This window comes from Acanthochromis polyacanthus, chromosome 11 (assembly GCF_021347895.1).
Source record: "Acanthochromis polyacanthus isolate Apoly-LR-REF ecotype Palm Island chromosome 11, KAUST_Apoly_ChrSc, whole genome shotgun sequence".
NCBI classification, from domain to species: Eukaryota; Metazoa; Chordata; class Actinopteri; family Pomacentridae; genus Acanthochromis; species Acanthochromis polyacanthus.
Window position 1 is genome coordinate 39,212,562 of NC_067123.1, and position 18,470 is coordinate 39,231,031.

The 18,470-nt window shown below is 42.1% G+C and overlaps 1 protein-coding gene across 5 annotated transcripts in view; it reads left to right on the plus strand.

The window, feature by feature from the left end:
- The first annotated feature begins 2,243 nt into the window (after positions 1–2,243).
- chd4a (chromodomain helicase DNA binding protein 4a) overlaps positions 2,244–18,470 on the plus strand; it is a 37,504-nt gene continuing 21,277 nt past the window's right edge. The window contains exons 1-10 of one of the 5 annotated variants that reach the window (XM_051955242.1): positions 2,244–2,487; positions 2,870–3,027; positions 6,112–6,221; positions 6,405–6,635; positions 10,708–10,826; positions 11,847–12,112; positions 12,244–12,374; positions 12,485–12,623; positions 14,178–14,347; positions 16,622–16,855. In XM_051955242.1, the coding sequence (XP_051811202.1) occupies positions 2,967–3,027; positions 6,112–6,221; positions 6,405–6,635; positions 10,708–10,826; positions 11,847–12,112; positions 12,244–12,374; positions 12,485–12,623; positions 14,178–14,347; positions 16,622–16,855 (1,461 nt within the window). In that variant the 5' untranslated portion in view covers positions 2,244–2,487; positions 2,870–2,966. Of the gene's footprint in view, positions 2,492–2,601; positions 2,734–2,869; positions 3,028–6,111; positions 6,222–6,404; positions 6,636–10,707; positions 10,827–11,846; positions 12,113–12,243; positions 12,375–12,484; positions 12,624–14,177; positions 14,348–16,621; positions 16,856–18,470 lie in introns of those variants that run through there. The other 4 variants (XM_051955241.1, XM_051955240.1, XM_051955238.1 and 1 more) reach the window with 4 other exon arrangements.

Below are 18,470 nucleotides of genomic sequence, written 5' to 3' on the forward strand. Positions count from 1 at the left end.
GTAAGTAAAGTCATTTTTTGTCATTTTCTTTCTCAATTTTGTTGTTTCGTCTCATTTTTGTCGTTTTTTGCATTTTTTGTCTCATTTTTGTCATTTTGTCTTTTGCTTTATTCATTGTTTTGTGCATCATTTTGGTTGTTTTTTGCTTTTTTGTCTCACTTGTGTTGTTTGCCTACTTTTTGTCATTTTGTTTCTTGTTTTGTTGTCTGACTTTTGTTCTTTGTCCCACGTTTTGACATTTTGTTTCTTATTTTTGTCGTTTTGTTTCTTTTTTGTCTTGCTTGTGTCGTTTGTCTAATTTTTTGTCATTTTATGTCTCATTTTTTAGAACTTTTGTCTCGTTTTAGTTGTTTTTGACTGACTTTTTCCCTTTTGATCATAAAGTAAAATACTATATTGCTCATTCTTCTGTCATTTTGTGTCTCATTTGTGTCGTTTTGTGTCTCATTTTTGTAGTATTTTGTCTTGTTTTTGTCTTTTGTCTGACGTTTGTTGCTTGTCTCATATTTTTGTCATTGTGTTTCTCGTTTTTCTCGTTTTGTGTTTCCTTTTTGTCTTGCTTGCCTCATTTGTCTGTTTTTTTGTCATTTTGGGTCTCATTTTTTGAATATTTTGTCTTGTTTTTGTTTTACTTTGTCTGACTTTTGTCATTTTGATCATGAAGTGAAGTCCGCTATGATTCAGTTCCAGATGACTAAATGCTGTATTCCTTTGTAAACACTCTGTGATCTGAAAGTTGTAATGTAAATGATAAATATGGGGATAATATGGTTGAAATCGAACTTCATTTTTTTCAGAAATTTCAGCTTTTTAATTATATGTTGTTAAAAAATAACCTAATTATTTAATGTGCGCATTTTCAGAATGTACTTTTTTGCACTAAAACAAAGAAAATATTTGGAGTTGTTGTGATTTATAGGTTAATATGCTGTGATTTAACTGGTCCGGCCCACTGGAGGTCAAATTAGGCAGAATGTGGAACCTGAACTAAGATGAGTTTGACACCCCTGCTATAGAGCGTCCGCATACTTTCGGCCACATGTTGCATTTACAGTTGGTGAAAAACTTTTTTTTACAGACTGACTAAAGCAGCATCTGCACACCAGACTGTGTCCCACCAGCGCTACAATAACAACACGTAACTCACACTGATGCTTCACAGGCCCCCCAAAAACAGAATCCCCCCCGTTAGCCGGCGTGCGAAACGTCACCGGGAAGCTCCTCGGCCGCAGTAAGCGCAAACAGCTCTGCTTTCTGCCCTACAGTCTAACTGGAATACAGTCAGTCAATGGTGGGAAAAAGCTGTCTAGGACCCAGACGTTTTTCCCACCATTGACTGCAATGCATTTCCCAGCAGCAGCAGCAGCAGAAGCAGCAGCCTGTGGAGCGAGCCAGCCTGGATGTGTGCAGACAGCTTAGCTCAGCTGCTGGCTTCTGGGCTCCCGGTTTTTCTGAGGGGGGCTTAGAGCTGCACACTCCGAGGCTGCCACTACAGTTTGACCCCTGTGACCTCTTTCTGTCGGGGGGCCCGGAGTGACTTTTTAACCTCGCTCTAACAAAATTTTGGAAGTTCCACAACCTCCAGCTGAGAGTTTTCCCTCAACTCAGGTTTTCTATTTCAGTTTATTGTGCACCGCATTATTTGGATGGTGTGTGTGTGTGTGTGTGGGGGGGTAACAAACACCTGGGCTACCTGGTGTCGCCCCACTTTTTTGGTGCTTTTTGGAGGCGCTCCCCTTCCTCCTGGCGCTGCATCTGCATCCTGTGCACAGTCTCCAGCAGCAGCATGTATGGTACAGTGCCGGCGCATACATGCAAACGTGCACGCTCAACTTAAGCGGTCATGTGGCGCACACACACACACACACACACACACACACACACAGTTGCCATGTGACGCCTTTTCCTTTTTTTTCCCTTCCTATCTCTCTCTTTTTGGAGTTATGCTTATTGTGGGATGTCAGTGACTGCGCTCATTACTATTATGGGATGGCACACGGGGGTGGGAGGGGGGTCTCCATGGCAACCCCGGTTGCTAAGGGAGGGGTGGAGGTGTTTGTGTGTGTGCGTGGGGGGGGTGGTTGGTGTGTGTGTGTGCATGGAGGAATGGGGAAGAGACTGTAGGAGAGGGAGGGGGTGAGTTGACTATTATGGTCTGTACGTTGCAAGGTAACTATGCAGAGTGGGGGAGGGGTGAGTGAAGAGTGTGTGTATGTGTGTGTGTGGAGGGGGGGTATTATGGGATGCCTGCCCCCTGATCTCTTTGTGTGTGCGTGCGCGCGCGCGGGGTGTGTGTAGTGTGCGAGGAAGAGAAAGAGGAGACGGAGAGGAGTCGTGCGCACACGCTGCCCACAAAAAGACACGGAAATATATTTAAATTGTGTGTGTGTTTATCGGCCGTGAGACAAAATTAAAAAGAGCCGCCAAGAAGTGTTGACTTGACACACAAACTGAGGCCGGAGTTAGTGTTTTTGGATGAATCAAGTTGTGAGTATGTCAGTTTGTTTTTTTGTTTGTTTTTTTTTAATAATGGCCGGGGGTGAGGTGGGCTCGGATGCCGGGTCGTAACACCCGGTTTGCGGGCGGATGTTAGTGTGGTTCGGTTCTTTCCCTCAAATCTGAACCGGTCCAGCTCGGCTAGCACGCATGCTAATGAAACTAGTGGCAAGATGTCAGCTGAAGGCAGGGATGGAGTGAGAGAGTGAGAGCTAATCTTTGTGAACTTGCAGCCGGGTAAAGTTAGATTTATTGTCCATGCGGTGAGTGTGTTTTCAACATTGTTTGCTGCTGAGTGCTCACTTCTTTTTTTGTTCTTATTTGTCTTGGGTGAAACCTGGCCGGCTGCTCCCAACAACACACTCCTGGACAGACTCAAGACTGGGTCACAACTCTGGATTATCCAACAAACTATTATTTAGTTGGCTGAACTGTTAGCTAACTAAATAGAAAGTTTTCGGCTGGGCGCTATGTCTGGAAGCGACGACGAAAGAGATGACTACGGAGGTCCGGAGGAGCGGTTAATGCACGGTAAGACGGGGGCTCATTTGTTAGCCCGGGTTGCTAATGTTCACACTGGTTACATGCTAGCATGAGCAGATGTTTTTGACGTTCACATCAATCATGTTCTGTTAGCATAAGCTAGTCGATGCTAGTCGCGGCTAACTACCGGTTAGCAAAGTGGCTCTCTTCTCGACTGCGCTGCTGTTGAGCACCTTTTTCTAAATAGTTGACGTTTTCTTTACCCCCGAAACCCTCAACCAGAACGCCGATAGTTGTGTTGTAGTGAAGTCACGCCGACAGACCGGCATGTTCCCGGGGCCTAACGTTTGCCAGCTACCGGTATTATTTTACGTGTCGATGACAAGATGGAGGCAGCCAGTTAGCTTGAAAGCTGGCGGATGACGTTCCGTAGCATTCCCCTCCTCATGGCCGGCGCCTTCGGTTTGAGTGTGGGGGAAAAAAGTAAAAAATAATACCCTAGAGTAAAGCTATTTCCAGCATCTTTGACGAACCTTACGTTATGTCACATCTCCGGTGTATTTTTCGGGCTAAACGTCGCTTTGTTTACCGTTTGTTTGATAGCGACGAGCACGCGCGACGCTCGCGGTGGAGCCATTGAGAACAAATAGTCCTTCAAGTTAGCTGCAAGTGCTAAAATCCGCACAAAAACCCAGCATTTTGTTCACCAAACCGGGCAAATGTTACACAAATCTGCCGAATGGTATTGCACAGTTAAATTGTGCAAACAGAAGCCGGACCACACGTGGAAAACTGTTTCTTTTCAACAGTCCGTGATTATTGTCTATCTTATGATAATCCATACTGCAACTGGAAATGCATATGAGTCTTTGTTTGGAACAAGTGACAAGTAGCCCTGTAGCCTAGCAGTATGCTCATTGTCCATCAATGTCATTATTTTCTGGATGAATCGATCAGTTGTTTATCCTAGAAAATGTCAGGAACTGGTGAAAAACGTCGATCGGTGTTTCCCAAAACCCAAGGTGACAAATGATTTGCTTTGTCCATAACAAGATAATCCATTTACTGCCATAGAGGAGCAAAGAAACCAGAAAATTCTCACATTTATGAGGCCGCAGTGATCCCATTTAGACTTTTTCTGCTGAAAATCACTCAGACCGATTAATTGATTATCAAAATAGTTGGTGATTAATTTATTACTTCACAATTAATCGATTAATTGCTGCAGCTCCAATTGTTAATTGATCTTTAAAATTATTTTCCTGTTTTCTCAGTTAATCATGTAGTTTACAAGATGCAGAGCTGCAGTAATTAATCTGTTAATTGAGTAGTTGATCTGCAGGACACTAATTGGCAACTGTTTTGATAATCGGCTAATCATTTCGGCTGTTATTCGGGCAGAGATGCCCGAAGACGGTGCTGGACAAATTGGAGGAATTGCAGTAGTGGTGTTTCTTTTATTTGATTAACATGGGAATAATTGCAGACCAGCCAGTAAGGAAACATGTCAGCATTTCATCCATCAGTCCTTTCTTCTGTCCATCCTGCAGTCAAACATGTTAATTTTTAGTAATTATAGTTATATAAAATGGAGAAAATAGGTGAAACTGAAAACAAGTTGATTTAATTAATCAGTTATGTAATTACTGTGCACTTTTACTTTCAGCCCTGTTCACTTTTTTTTAAAATAATTGCAAATCAGTTGTAAATTTCCCTTTTGTAGCTTTGTTTAGATTTCTTTTTCGTGAATACCTGTCATGTTTCTTTCCGTGGTTCCTTTCGCGAGATTCAAAACTTCATACTTTATACATTATTCATACATTATTTGCTTTATAAGCTCAGATCTCAACTGGATCGAATCCCAGAGCACCTACTATGACATACACGGTTTTCCATTAATCTGACGGCAACTTAAGTAGAAGCACCCCGCTGACTTCTCTGTAAAAGTCATGACGACAATCTTACGGGGCCTGATCTGGTAATATTTATGTTCCATCTTCAACAGGGCGCAAGTCTGAACTTCATGCAGTCCCATTAGCACACGCAAGGTTACAAAGCACTGACACGCAACTTTGTTATGCACTGTGGGTGACACAACAGTCCAAGAAGTGCTGTCCAGTCTAGTACTGTGCCTGAATGGAGCTGGGAGGAGCATTAGAAGTGACCTAACTTTAACAGACTGATGAAGCAGCAGTGTTACATATCCCATGTCTAAGACGGGCTTAAGTCAAGACACAAATACGTGTTTAGCATGACTAGGCTATCTCAGTTCTACAGCTGTAGGCCACGTTTCACTAAAGCATCTCTAAATCTCAGCACTAAGATCGCTGTAGTCTCAAGATGCTTCTGGAAAAGCTTTTTTTTTTAAGTATAAAATGCTGCCACAGTGTTTACAAGGATCTGTGTGTGGATCTTGAGCATCTGCCCACATAGTCTCCTTTATATGACCTGAAAAGCCCATCACATTAATCCCTCTTCCTTACCAGGTGCATCTTAATGGCAGCTTGCCATTTACTTTTTACCATAGTCAATTACATTAATAGGCTCTGAGTGGCAGAGGGGCAGCGCCAGATACTGGACTCAGATCCTCTCTGTCATAAGGCCTGCAGGATGAGCTCCATCATAATGACTGCGTGTTACTGCGTTAACCAGCAGAGCAGAACTGTTCTGGATAAGCCCCCCTCAGAGCAACCCATAAAATGTGCTAGTAACTCAGACCACTAGTTTATTCTTTACTATTCCAGGTTCTCTACGCTCCTGCTGGTTTTTATTTCATGATACTGTTTGACACCGGTGAGTGTTTGGCAGCAGTGGATAGAGGACGAGAATATCCCGCCCAGGTAGACGTTTTGTTCCCTAAGTTGTGGACATGAAAAAGGGAACCTGACAGTGATATTTCATATACGAATAAATAACCCTTATGTGGCGGGAATCACAGCGGTTCATTAAATGCTAAACGATGCCAAACTGGCTGATTAAGGAAGCAAACTCAACTCACCAGCATGTGCTAAGAGTTTTGTTTCCAGTCGGATATGCATACTATCTTAACAGCTAGCTGTTAAGTATTGTTCTTAAACAGTCGCACCTCTGTGCACCTTAACCATTAAATGTCCCCGCTGGCTTGATTTGCAGATGACGAGGATGAGGACATCTCCGAGAATGAGGCTCCGAAGGTGAAGAAGAAGAAGAAGGCCAAGAAGAGCAGAGAGAGCAAAGGCAGCAAGAGGCGGTCACGCAGAGAGGTGAGGAGGCAGAGTACTAAAAGTTTACTGTAGTTTATAAGTTTTATCATGATCAGTTTCATTCAGAAAGCATGCTCTACCTTTATAAGTGCAGCAGAATTCCAGGGGGGGACTTTTCTTGTCTTCTTCGTGTTGTTTCTTGGTCATTTGGTCTCCGTTTGCTGACCATCCTCCTTGTTCCAGGAGTTAGCCATCAGCTCCCCAGAGCCCATGGACATGGGCGGGGTGGAAGAGGCGGAAGACGGCGGCCCTGCCCATCGCTCCGACAGCGAGGGCAGCGATTACACTCCAGGACGCAAGAAAAAGAAGAGGGCGAGCGCCGGCAAGGAAAAGAAAAGGAGCAGTGCTGGGGCATCTAAGAAGAAAGACCCGGAGCCGGAGGAAGATGACGATGATGACGACGACGATATGTCGGTAAGGAAGAACTTTATGAGGAGGTGCAAGTGATTTAGTGAGGCTTCTCTCAAAGCATCAGATGAGCTGAAGGGTGTCTCATAGATCATTTGCATCGTAATCAAATGCAAAAAGTGCTCTCTTAACCCCAGAAAAATCAAGAATTTTAAGAATAGTTGTACTAATATTTGATCACAAGTGTGGTTTCCCATCACATTGTTCTGGATCATGTCAGATGGTTGAATAGAAGAAGAAGAAATTTCATTCCGAAGTGATAGAGGTGGTAAAAATCTCATTTTATTTGTTGCTGTTTTTGTAAAACACCCAAGCACCATACAATTCATCAAGCGTAACGCAACACGATGTTGATTATGTTGGTCATTCAATGCTACACAGTGTGGTGCTTTTTACAGAGCTGCTGGTAAATCTCCTACAAACTGATCTGTAAATGTTGTTTTTCATCACTGCACAGGTGTGATTCTGTGTGTGTAGGTGTGAACAATCTCCAAGACTGCTTTTTTAGACACCACAAGTGTGTTTGCAGGTTGCTGGTGTTATATCTAGAACTGCAAATTGTGTGTGCATTTTGGGTCATAATTTCTGGCGTTGGGGTTTTCCTGCATAGGTAAATTTTTTTAGCCAGTGTTCAGGAATTGAGAATAATAACCAGATTTGTCAAACTGGGTTTCATTTACTTAACATAATGGACATTTTTGTTTCTAAAATGGTCACAGATGACTAGAAAAACGCTGGATTCCTGTCACATAAGGTAACACAGTCTCACTACCTTTGTGCTCGTGGACTAATCTTGCTTACTGCTGGCCATAGTCACCCCCAAAGGACCATTGTGAGCCAGGAAAAACCTTGGATGCTGCACAGCTGAAGATTTGTGACGTGTTTTTCCCCAGTTGCTCTATAGATAATCTAACTTTACCATAAAGGAACACTCTGTTGACGTTCTCCATGATAGATTGCGCGACTGAAGCAAGGTTCCGCTGATAAATCTTACAATGTGTAGGAATATAAACACTCCACTGTGCTGACTGACTTATTACAATAACATACATTAAAATGTCTTGCATTATTTGCAAATATATTTAGATATATGCTAGTTGAAGTAAATGGGCCAGAACATGAAAAACCACTCGCGTAGTTGTTTTAAAGTGTGCACAAACGCAGGAGCTGTGCCGATACGGTGGGATGGTAATGTGGCTGAAAGTAGGGTACATGGACGTTTTTATTTTTGGTTGAAATGTCAAAGCTTCTAGCGTGTGGTCCAATTCCAGAAGCTGCCCTTTTGTTGGGAAATAACTTTTGTGACAGGCCTTTCTTTGCGCCGCGACGAGCGCCTATTGACCGCGTACCTGTAAATGGAGTCGGCCGTGGTTTGACAAAACAGAGACGTGATATGAGAGATGGTTAAACAAAGAGCTGCGTCTGGTGGAGTCGCAGCCCGGCGGCCAATAGGGGGCCTTGTACTTAATGAGACTCGCACAAGGAGGGGTGGGTGGTGGTGGTGGGGGTGTGTGAGTGTGTGTGTCTGGGATGGGTGTGCAAGGCATATATGCTGTTACCATGGCAACCCCGCACTGCACTGCGCACTTGACCCTTTTCTTTTTGGTTAGATAAACACATTTTGATTCATTGGCAGAGCCGCCCTCAATCCGGTCTGCAGGGCCGCTCTGCAAGGCGACGAGGAGGGAAGCAGGGCGTCTCAATCAAACTGATAGGGGCTGAAATCCTCTGCTCACCTTCTGAAGGGAATTTAAACTTTAAGTGAATGAGGGAGGAAGGGGGCAAAGCTTCAGTTTTAAAGAAGCTGGACGCTGAAATGCAAGTTTGGACGCAACTGATGGACAAAGACGGCCAAAAATTTGTAGTTCCAGTTTTAAAATTTGTGATGATTTGGTGCTTTTCTTTGTCTACTGTCGTCATGTACTGAAAATGTTTGTATTTTAAACACCGAGTTGGACAAATGCAGCGTTTTGTAGGCGTTGACTTGTTGTGTTTTCACTATATTCTGGCATTTACAACACCAAATGATTAATTATTTACTCCCAATTCGTAATCGGCTGAAAATAATTGCTAGTTGCGGTGCGCTTTGATGTTCCTGGTTCGTGGACAGCAGGGACAAAGGTTTGACAGTGGCAGGTAGTTGCTAGTGATTTTTTTTTCTGTCAATTAACAGTTTTATCATCAAACATTTGGGCAGATTTCCATCCTAATATCTGCATTTTTGTAGAAAATTAAAGCTTTACTGGCAGCAAAGAGTCTGTCTTGCACAATTTTCCTGTTATTTCTGGCCATTTGTTCAACAGAAATGCCTGTTATGCTTGAGTAAATTAAACACTAATTAAGCCCAGTTCTTGTCGTTTTAGTGCTGGTGATTCTCGTTTTAAATCCTTTCAAAAGGCTCTAAAAATTCCTCTACTGCTTACAATTAGCGACGACACGAAACTGAGATAAGCGACGACTCTTAATCATGTGACAACTAGCTGCTCCTGATAAATTACTAATCATTCATATTAGTTGTGAATAGCAAGTCAACTCTACTGGCACTAAATTAGTAACCATATCACCAAGCAATCTAACGCAATTATCTCCAGAAACACAGTGGTCAGTGTCAATTTGCTTCGCTGCAGGATGCTAATTTAGAGCCTCTTCATTCGCCACTCAAGCCTCTCAACCATGCAAATGTGGTCCGCTGGTGTAGTTATGTCAAATGGAACGCAGTTGATAGCAAACGCTGTAACTCCACTGATAACTAGCGTCTGTGCTGGAGTAATTTTTCTATATTTTGAGGTAAATAATGCCCCCATTGGAGGCTCCTGCTGATGTGCGCGGACGGAACAAAAGTCTTTTTGTAGGAGACGGCTTTTGTGCTGCGGTTTATGCTTTATAAAATAAAAAATCACAGTGAAATGCCACAGATTGCCACATGTTGGTCACTCAGTCTGTGTGTGATCAGTCAGTGGTGTAGCCATCCACCAGGAGCATCACGTACCTCCTCAGAAGTTTTTTAATTATGGCAGAGTGGCTCGTTTGTTAAACCAGGTTCTCCATCACTTCATTTTTAAAAGAAAACAGCCAGATGAGTGTTTTTGGGACACGAAAGTGATATTTTCTGCCCTTTGGGATGTGTGCTGTGTGTTTGTTTTTTTTAAGAATAATTTGTGCAACATACAGTATTCACATCATAGGAGCAGTTTTTAAATTTTTTGATTCATGGCAAATTTGAAACCCCGGCCTATAAATGACATTCTCCAGGTGTAAGGGAACGTGCTTGTTTGAGGCAGACCTAAACAAAGATCTTTATATATTTTTTTTTAAATGCTGGGAAAAAAGAAAATTACCACTTCCGCTAAAACCGTCGCAACATGGCTAGGGCTGGACCCGAATATCTGAATATTCGTTTGCTACGGCGATATCCAGATATTAATTTTGGTGTCCGAATATTCAAATATCCGTATATCCCATCCTGTGATCACATAAACATATACCCATATGTCTATGTGATCACCCCCTTCCAGATGAAAATATTCGAAGCTCGTCTCTTCCCTTCGTCTTCAGCCCACTTCAGCTCATCTCGGCTCCTCCATTCCTGTTTCTTACCACCACCTGAATGTCCGGGTTGCTGCTGACTCTGACATCACGCTTCACTTCGTTGCATAAACACAAGACAAGATGCTGAAGACCTCCACTGTTTGGGAACTCTTCTGTTTAACTGAAGACAAAACGAAGGCAGTGAGCAAAATTTGCGTCCGGGAGACCAGACGAACGGATCTGAATATTCAGCCTCCCCCCTTTCGGACATTCCGGGGCGGAACGAATATTCGGATATTCGTCTTTATTAGGGCCCAACTTTTCGCAGACCAGAAACCACTATTCGGGCCAGCCCTAAACATGACATTCTTTATTCCACATTTTAAGCCCTTTACCTGCTAGAGTGACTGGTAACAGCACAGAGATGACTGCAGCAGAGTCTTGGTCATCTTTGTTGTCTGTTTTTATTACATTTTTTTTTTTGTATTTAACCATTGTTGCACATTTTTACGTCTCGCTGACAATAATTGGTATTTACTGTTTCCTGTAGGAACCAAAGTCGTCGTCTCAGCTGCTGGACGACTGGGGCATGGAGGACATCGACCACGTCTTCAGTGAGGAAGACTACCGATCTCTGACCAACTACAAGGCCTTCAGCCAGTTTGTCAGGTACATGCACACCTTTGCTGTAATCGGTTGGAAAAATGGTCTTTCATTTCTTTCCTCCCGTCACATTTTCCCTCGCTAACCTCAATATAAAATCCTGTAAACGCGGAGCAGAGAGAAGACGACTGCGTTTTAGCCCAGTGCAGCCAAAAAGTTCACAGCTGATTACAAATGGCCTCAAAGTTGCCCCAAGTATGGTTGGCGTGGATCATTGACTTTTGTTCAACCTTTAATTGAGATACGTGCTTCTTTTAAATCACTTCTTAAAACCCACTTTTATAGACTTGCTTTTATGTGAAGTTTACTTTTAGCTTTGTTTAGTGTTAGTGTTTTATTCTGTATTACGGCCTGTTTATTTTATGTTCTCTGGTTTTGTTTTAATTTTAGCTGCCTGGTTCTTTTGTGTGATGTCGACTCTTACTTTTTTAATTCTCACATTTTTTGACTTTTAATTTTAACTCTCACACTTGTTCTTTAATTTTCAAACAGCCTAGCTCCCTTGTTTGAGTTGAGTGCTAATCCAGCTAATTATTCATTTAATTTATTGTCACTTTTACTATTTATTTTAATTGACTGCTCGGACTTGTTTCCTGTCTTGCTTGTTTGTCTGTGTTGCATGTTTTAACTGTCAAAGCACTTTGTGAATGCTGTTCTTAAGGGCGCTATATAAATAAAGTAATTTTAGTGAAATATTATGATTATATGCTGAGATTTGGGTACATTTTTGACAACGGCGTGTCACAGATGAGTTGAGGGGCTGTGTGAAAGTTGAAAATCAGAGGATTCTTCTGGGTTTTATAATTTCTGGCTGATAGAGAATGTTTGTTTGTTTTATTTACATTATATGTGTACCATAATATGCCTTTCAAAGTGATAGCAGAAATTCTCTGTTGCACTTGTGACCATTTTGGAATTTAAATAATCTTGACGCGGCCTGCAGTCATCCACGTGTTTAAATATTCTCTGCAGCCATTTTTGGTGATTGTGAAAATGTGTAAAAACTATTATTTCCCTCCCCACCAGGCCCCTCATCGCAGCCAAGAACCCCAAGATCGCCGTGTCCAAGATGATGATGGTTCTGGGCGCCAAGTGGCGTGAGTTCAGCACCAATAACCCCCTGAGGGGAGCTGCCGCTGCAAACGCCGCTCTGGCTACCGCCAACGTACCGGCCGCCGTGGACACCATGGTGGCGGAGGTTGCCCCACCTGCTGCAGCTCCACCGGCCCCAGCAGCACCTCAGCAGGCCCCTCCAGCTCCACTCCGCAAAGCCAAGACCAAGGAAGGCAAAGGTACGGCTGACAGAAGAGTCAAATGAATGAGTATCTCTTCTACAGACCGATTGTAATGACCTCAGGTTCAGTTCCCTGTTGTTATTTTTGCGTTTCTCCGTGACCGACCTGCCTGTCTGTTGCTGTTTCAGGGCCCAATGCCCGCAAGAAGTCAAAGCCTGCACCGAAACCGCAGGAGAAGAAGAACAACGCCAAGACAAAGAAAGTGGCTCCTCTCAAAATCAAGCTGGGAGGCTTCAACAGCAAGCGGAAACGCTCATCCGTACGAACTCTCTCTTCTGTCACTGAACCCACCGTTGTGCACGCAGACTGCATGTACAATAGAGTGTTCTTATCACAGCTGGAAATTCTGTGTGTTTGTCGTGTTCACAGAGCGAGGAGGACGAGCCCGACGTCGACAGCGATTTTGAAGACGGCAGCATGAACAGCGTCTCCGTCTCCGAGGGATCAAACAGTCGCAGCAGCCGCAGCAAAAAGAAGCCGTCCAAGAGCAAACCCAAGAAGAAGAAAGGTACGTCTTGATTCCCAGGCTGCGTGAGACTCTTCTTTGACCCTCCGAGCAGTTTCTGGGCTGACTTCTGTCACATTTTCCTTTATTCTGAGCTTATTTTTCACTGCAATGCAAAGTCCTGCGCCTCTATGGGAACAGAACGACCACGGCAAAAAACAGACAACTCAGAAATGTCAGAGTGCTATAAATTGTAAAAAATAGAAAAGCTGTTGATTTTAATTCGATTATTGATCTTACAAAAATTGAAAAAACGTGGAATCAACATGAACAACATTTTTACAGGTGTTGCCAAAATATTGTCTGTTTCCATACTTATCTCCTCTTTGCTCTGGGTAAACAGTCTGTCGTTCAGCCGAGAAGTTTCTGATTTCTTTTCACGTGACAGCTGGTCACAGCAGGGTCAATTATGGCTTCACAGCTGTGCTATGAAGAGCAGAATTTTTTGCTTTTTACACATTCTGGTTAGAGCAGAAGGTTGATTATTGGCACGTTTTTGAATGAGATTTTTATATTAACTTAGCATAAAGTTAGGCTCAGATTTGGTAAATTTTTCAGATGGAACGGCACATCACAGATGAGTAGTTCGAGGACCATCAGAAAACTCATATTGCAACGACTCTTTATGTTTATATTTTGGTAATTTTGTCAAATTCGTTTTCTTTTCACACCTGCTAGCTGGTTTTGAGGCTCAGAAAGTTAATAAGTTCTGCTTATTAGTGCTGTATTTTTCGTAATGGCTTCTCTGCTGACTCAGTTACTGCTCTAATAGTTGTCGATAGAGACCGAAGATTGCAGGTTAAGTGTTCAGCAGCGATTGTAATGACTGCTTTCAGGGTAAAGTCTGTGGAATGCACAACAGCATGAGGAGGTGTACTCACACACACACACATTAGTCACTGGGACTGAGTCAGCAGTGTTCGGTATATTTAGAAGACAACATCTTCGTCTCATTTGTCGCCTACTGACGCATCCTCTGTAGCTGCTGTCACAAGATCGAAGCGGCGTTCACGCAACGTCATGGATGGATTCAGATTGGCACTGAAAGAGGTCAGAGTCCTTTCCAGAGAGGCGGCGGCCGCACAGTGGAAATCCTTTCAGCGGTTCCGTTTTGGAGCACTCGGATGAAAGTTTGGGGTTTGTTGTTGAGCATCCTGACCTCATATCCGCTAAAATACGCGCAAATTCTTTCCAAAATGTCAAATTCATCCTGAAGAAATGCTGCAGCTTTTCTCCCAAAATGTAAATACACAGGTCTCTTAAGCCCCTTATTAACTCCACATGAAAACTTATCAAGTTTTTAGCAAAAGCTTTGAGAATCTGTCTTAACTGTGCTGAGGTTGCTATTTTTAGCTGTGCAGTGAAACCCTTGAGCTTCAATCTGTTGATGTTTGTGAGAAGATCCATACCTGAAGGGAAAGGGTGACTCACTGAGTGGGTTTTCCTCTGACAAACAACACAAACACGCAGCCCAGATCACAACACGCATTACATCCTGTGTCTTTAAGCGAGAGAGACTGAGCTGTTCTGGTGAAACTGTTTGTCCTCCTTCATCAGAAGCAGAGGATGGCGACGGCTACGAGACGGACCACCAGGACTACTGTGAGGTTTGCCAGCAGGGCGGGGAGATCATCCTGTGTGACACCTGCCCCAGAGCATACCACATGGTCTGCCTGGACCCCGACATGGAGAAGGCACCCGAGGGCACCTGGAGCTGCCCACACTGTGTAAGAAAGCGTGCTCGTACCTTCCTGTTCTCGGCCACTTCAAGGAATATCCCGCCTTTTTAAGCATGGAGAGAAAGCATCTTCAGCTGCCTTCTAACCTCCTTTGTTCCGGTTGATTCATGTGTTCAGTTTGTTAGAACATCTTTCACCCTGAAATTCAAACAGTCCTAATGTCACACCTCTCCTTAGGAAGGCTGCCTTGCCAAATACTTTTGATTTCCAACATGTCAGGACAACACGAGTTCTGTTTGAGGATAAACGCTTAGCGTCAGATACTTTAAGGACAACGAGGGGCAGGATGACAATCACATCTTCATCATTACTCCTTAATTTTAGACATAAAATCTTTGTATTCCATGTTTACATTTGCATAAACGGAACACTGCTTTTACTTTCATTTGGTGCCACGTTTCTGCTAATGCATCAACGTAAGACTTAAAATGTTCTTCAGCTAGGTTTAAGAGCATCTCCTAGAGCAGAGGTTTCAAACGCATCTGAGTTCAGGTTCCACATTCAGCCCAATTTGATCTGAAGTGGGCCGGAGCAGTTAAATCAGAGCATAACAACCTAGAAATAACCACAACTCCAAATATTTCCTTTGTTTCAGTGCAAAAAAAACATTCTGAAGACATTAAAGGAATTTTCTTTTTACAAAACATCATGAACAAGCTGAAATTTCTGAAGAAAATTAAGTTCAGTTTCAAGCATATTATCCCAAAGTTTGTCATTTGCACATTACAGCTTCCAGATCAGAGTGTCTACAAAGTAACACATTTAGTCACGTGGAGCTGAACAATGTAGTATTTTACTTTATGATCAAAATGACAAAAAAAACAACAAAACCAGAAAAAAATGAGACGCAAAACATGAGACCAAAAAACACAACAAAAACAAGACACAAAAAATGAGACACAAAAGAACAGCGATCAACATAATATTTTACTTTATGATCAAAATGACAAAAAAACAACAAACGGAAAGAAATATTGGGAAAAAAATGAGACAAAACGACAACAAGAAACAAGACGACAAAAACATGAGAGAAAAAGCACAAAAAACGACAAAAACAGAACAAACTGTTGAAAAAAAATGGACACAAAATGACAAAAAAAAATAGACCAATGCTGCAAGCGAGACAAAAAGGAAACACAAAACGACAAAAACACCAGACGACCAAAAAAACGTGAGACCAAAAAACACAACAAACAACAAAAACAAGACAAAATATTGCAAAAATGAGACACAAAAGAACAGCGATCAACATAATATTTTACTTTATGATCAAAATGACAAAAAAAACAACAGAAACAGAAAGAAATATTGGGAAAAAATGAGACAAAACGACAACAAGGAACAAAACGACAAAAACATGAGAGAAAAAACTCAAAAAACAACAAAAACAGAACAAAGTATTGAAAAAAAAAATGGACACAAAATGACAAAAAAAATAGACCAATGCTGCAAGCAAGACAAAAAGGAAACAAAACGACAAAAACACCAGACGACCAAAAAAACGTGAGACCAAAAAACACAACAAACAACAAAAACAAGACAAAATATTGCAAAAACGAGACAAAAAAGAACAACGATCAACATAATCTTTTACTTTATGACCAGAACAACTTGTCATGGTCTAGAAATTAGTTACAATTGACAGTTTTACAAATTCACAGTTTGCAGTTGATGTCTTCTCTGTAATTTTACACTTCACAAAGTCGTATCACAGGCCGGACTGGACACTCTGGAGGACCGGTTTTGACCCGCGGGCCGCTCGTTTGACACCCTTGCTCTAGTCTACAATCAGTTTCAGCTGCTCAGACACTTTAAGGCCAAAATGTAGTTTGAAAATAGTGAAATAAGGAGTTGTGATATCAGAATTTCACAAGTGATACCGAGTGATTTCATCTGCATCCACTGCGCTCCACAAGCAGAAATCTTTTTCTCCTCTGAAGACCACATTTTTCCTCACTAGGTGCTCATTTTTGCTGTGATATAAAGTCCTTGGTCATGTTAATTTAAGTGTGGAAAGCTAAAATTGTAGCTATGGTTAACATTTGCTTAATCATGCAGTCTTATTTTCAGTGTTTTTTTCTTTAAGGCAGGTGGAAAAGCTGGAAACTCGCCGTGTTTTTCAGATTGCTAACTAACATTAAAACATTTTAAAGGCACTTATTACAGAATGTTTTTTATCTTGGATGGATCTAAACCCTCAAACTAAGATTTGTTTGAAGTTAAAGTGTAAAACCCTTTGCCTTTGTGCTGCTTCCGTCTCAGGAGAAGGAGGGCATCCAGTGGGAAGCCCGGGAGGAGGGCTCTGATGCCGAGGAGGACAACGGCGAGGCGGGAGAGATGGAGGAGGACGACCACCACATGGAGTTCTGCAGGGTTTGCAAAGACGGAGGCGAGCTGCTGTGCTGCGACTCGTGCCCCTCGTCGTACCACATCCACTGCCTCAACCCGCCGCTCCCCGAGATCCCCAACGGAGAGTGGATCTGCCCCCGCTGCACGGTGAGTCGGCCAGCGGCAGGGTCAGGCGAGGCGACCGCTGACCGTTTGATCTGTGTTCTGTCAGAGAAGGAAAGGTTTTTCTCTGATCCAAGCTTTTTTCTGTGCGGGATTAGTAGTTTAAAAATAATGTCATGGTTTCATCCCACAACCGTCTCCACGGAAGAGAAACATGAAGCGTCTTTTAGTGGATGTTTGGCTGCAGCTAAACAGGAGTTTTGAGATTTTTTTGTGCATTAAGATACAACTGCAGCTGAAAATGATTATTGTAGATGAAAAAAAATGGGCAGTTTCTGAGTTTTTAACTTATTCTGCAGCTGTTTTGATGGATATATTGGGATATAAGACTTTAAATTATTCAAGAGAATAAGCAGCTGATTAAACAATGATTAAAATAATTCACTGCAGTCACGAAAATATGTAATTTTAAAATAATCTGCTTGTTATTTTGTCTTGCTTTGTCACTAAAATGATGAAAAATGGTGAAAAATGTGTCATTTCCCTTGTTTGTAAAAATTGACTTTTGCTGCAGGTTTTAAATGCCCTATTGTTGTTGTTTTTCTAAAAAAAAAAAAGGACAAAAAATAGATTTTAAAAATAGCGGCTGATTAATTCTCAGCTGTCTACAAATCATTTTATCTTATGTGCAGATGTTCTGACGTACACCAGGTTGGTGAAATCACGTCCAGATGGGAGCTCTGTTATGTCCCTTCCTCCTTTTATATCTGTGATCATTTCTGCGTAGTTTCTGATCCCTGTCAAACTGTTTTCCTCACTGGGGGGTTTGTTAAAGTCCTCTCTGCTCTGTGTAATCAAAGCCTGCAGTTCAGCCCAGTTCCCCACAAAACTCTCAGAGTTTTTACCACATGGCTCTTTGTCTCAGCTCAGTCAGTCACGGCTTTTTCAGTTGTGCCAAGAAGCGTAGAATTTTTTGCATTTCTCAGAATTTTGCTAGATTACACAGATACTTTTTGTCAAATTTTGAAGCGACATGCTAGAGTTAAACTTTAGGATGTCTTTAGAAAACATTATAGGCAAGCAGCTTGATTTGAGATTGTGTTATTCAAAATGCTTTACAGGCAAAGGTGAAAAATGTAACAAGTGAAAGATTAAATCCAAAATACAGCAGAGTAAGCTCCATTTAATTGGGTTAAAAAAAAAAACTGCATGGACAGAGTTGAAGTTGAATTCAGTTTTTGGTCAATTTTATGGAATAATTAGCAATCCTCAACAGCTAAAACAGCAGAAAAAGATCAACTGTAATAATAGTAAAATGTAAAAGATGAAGTTTAAAAATACTGTCAGTTTAGACCAGACTTCATAATTTAACTGATTAATTAAAAGCAGTCTAAATAAGGACTGTCTTTACCTTTCCTTTAACATTGGCTACAGAGAGCTTGTTCCAGCCAACAAATGACTAAACCCTGTTTTACCTCATCTAGTTTGAACTCTGTGCACCTTACAGATACTCAACAACAGGCGTAAACTAATCGTGACGTCACCCGTTGGTTTCAATGCCGAGAAAATGAAGCCCGGATTTTGCTACTTCCTGGTCGCCAGTTTAGATTTTTTGGGGCCAGTGACGTAAAAAGCGTCATCAAACAGACTGGACCGGAGA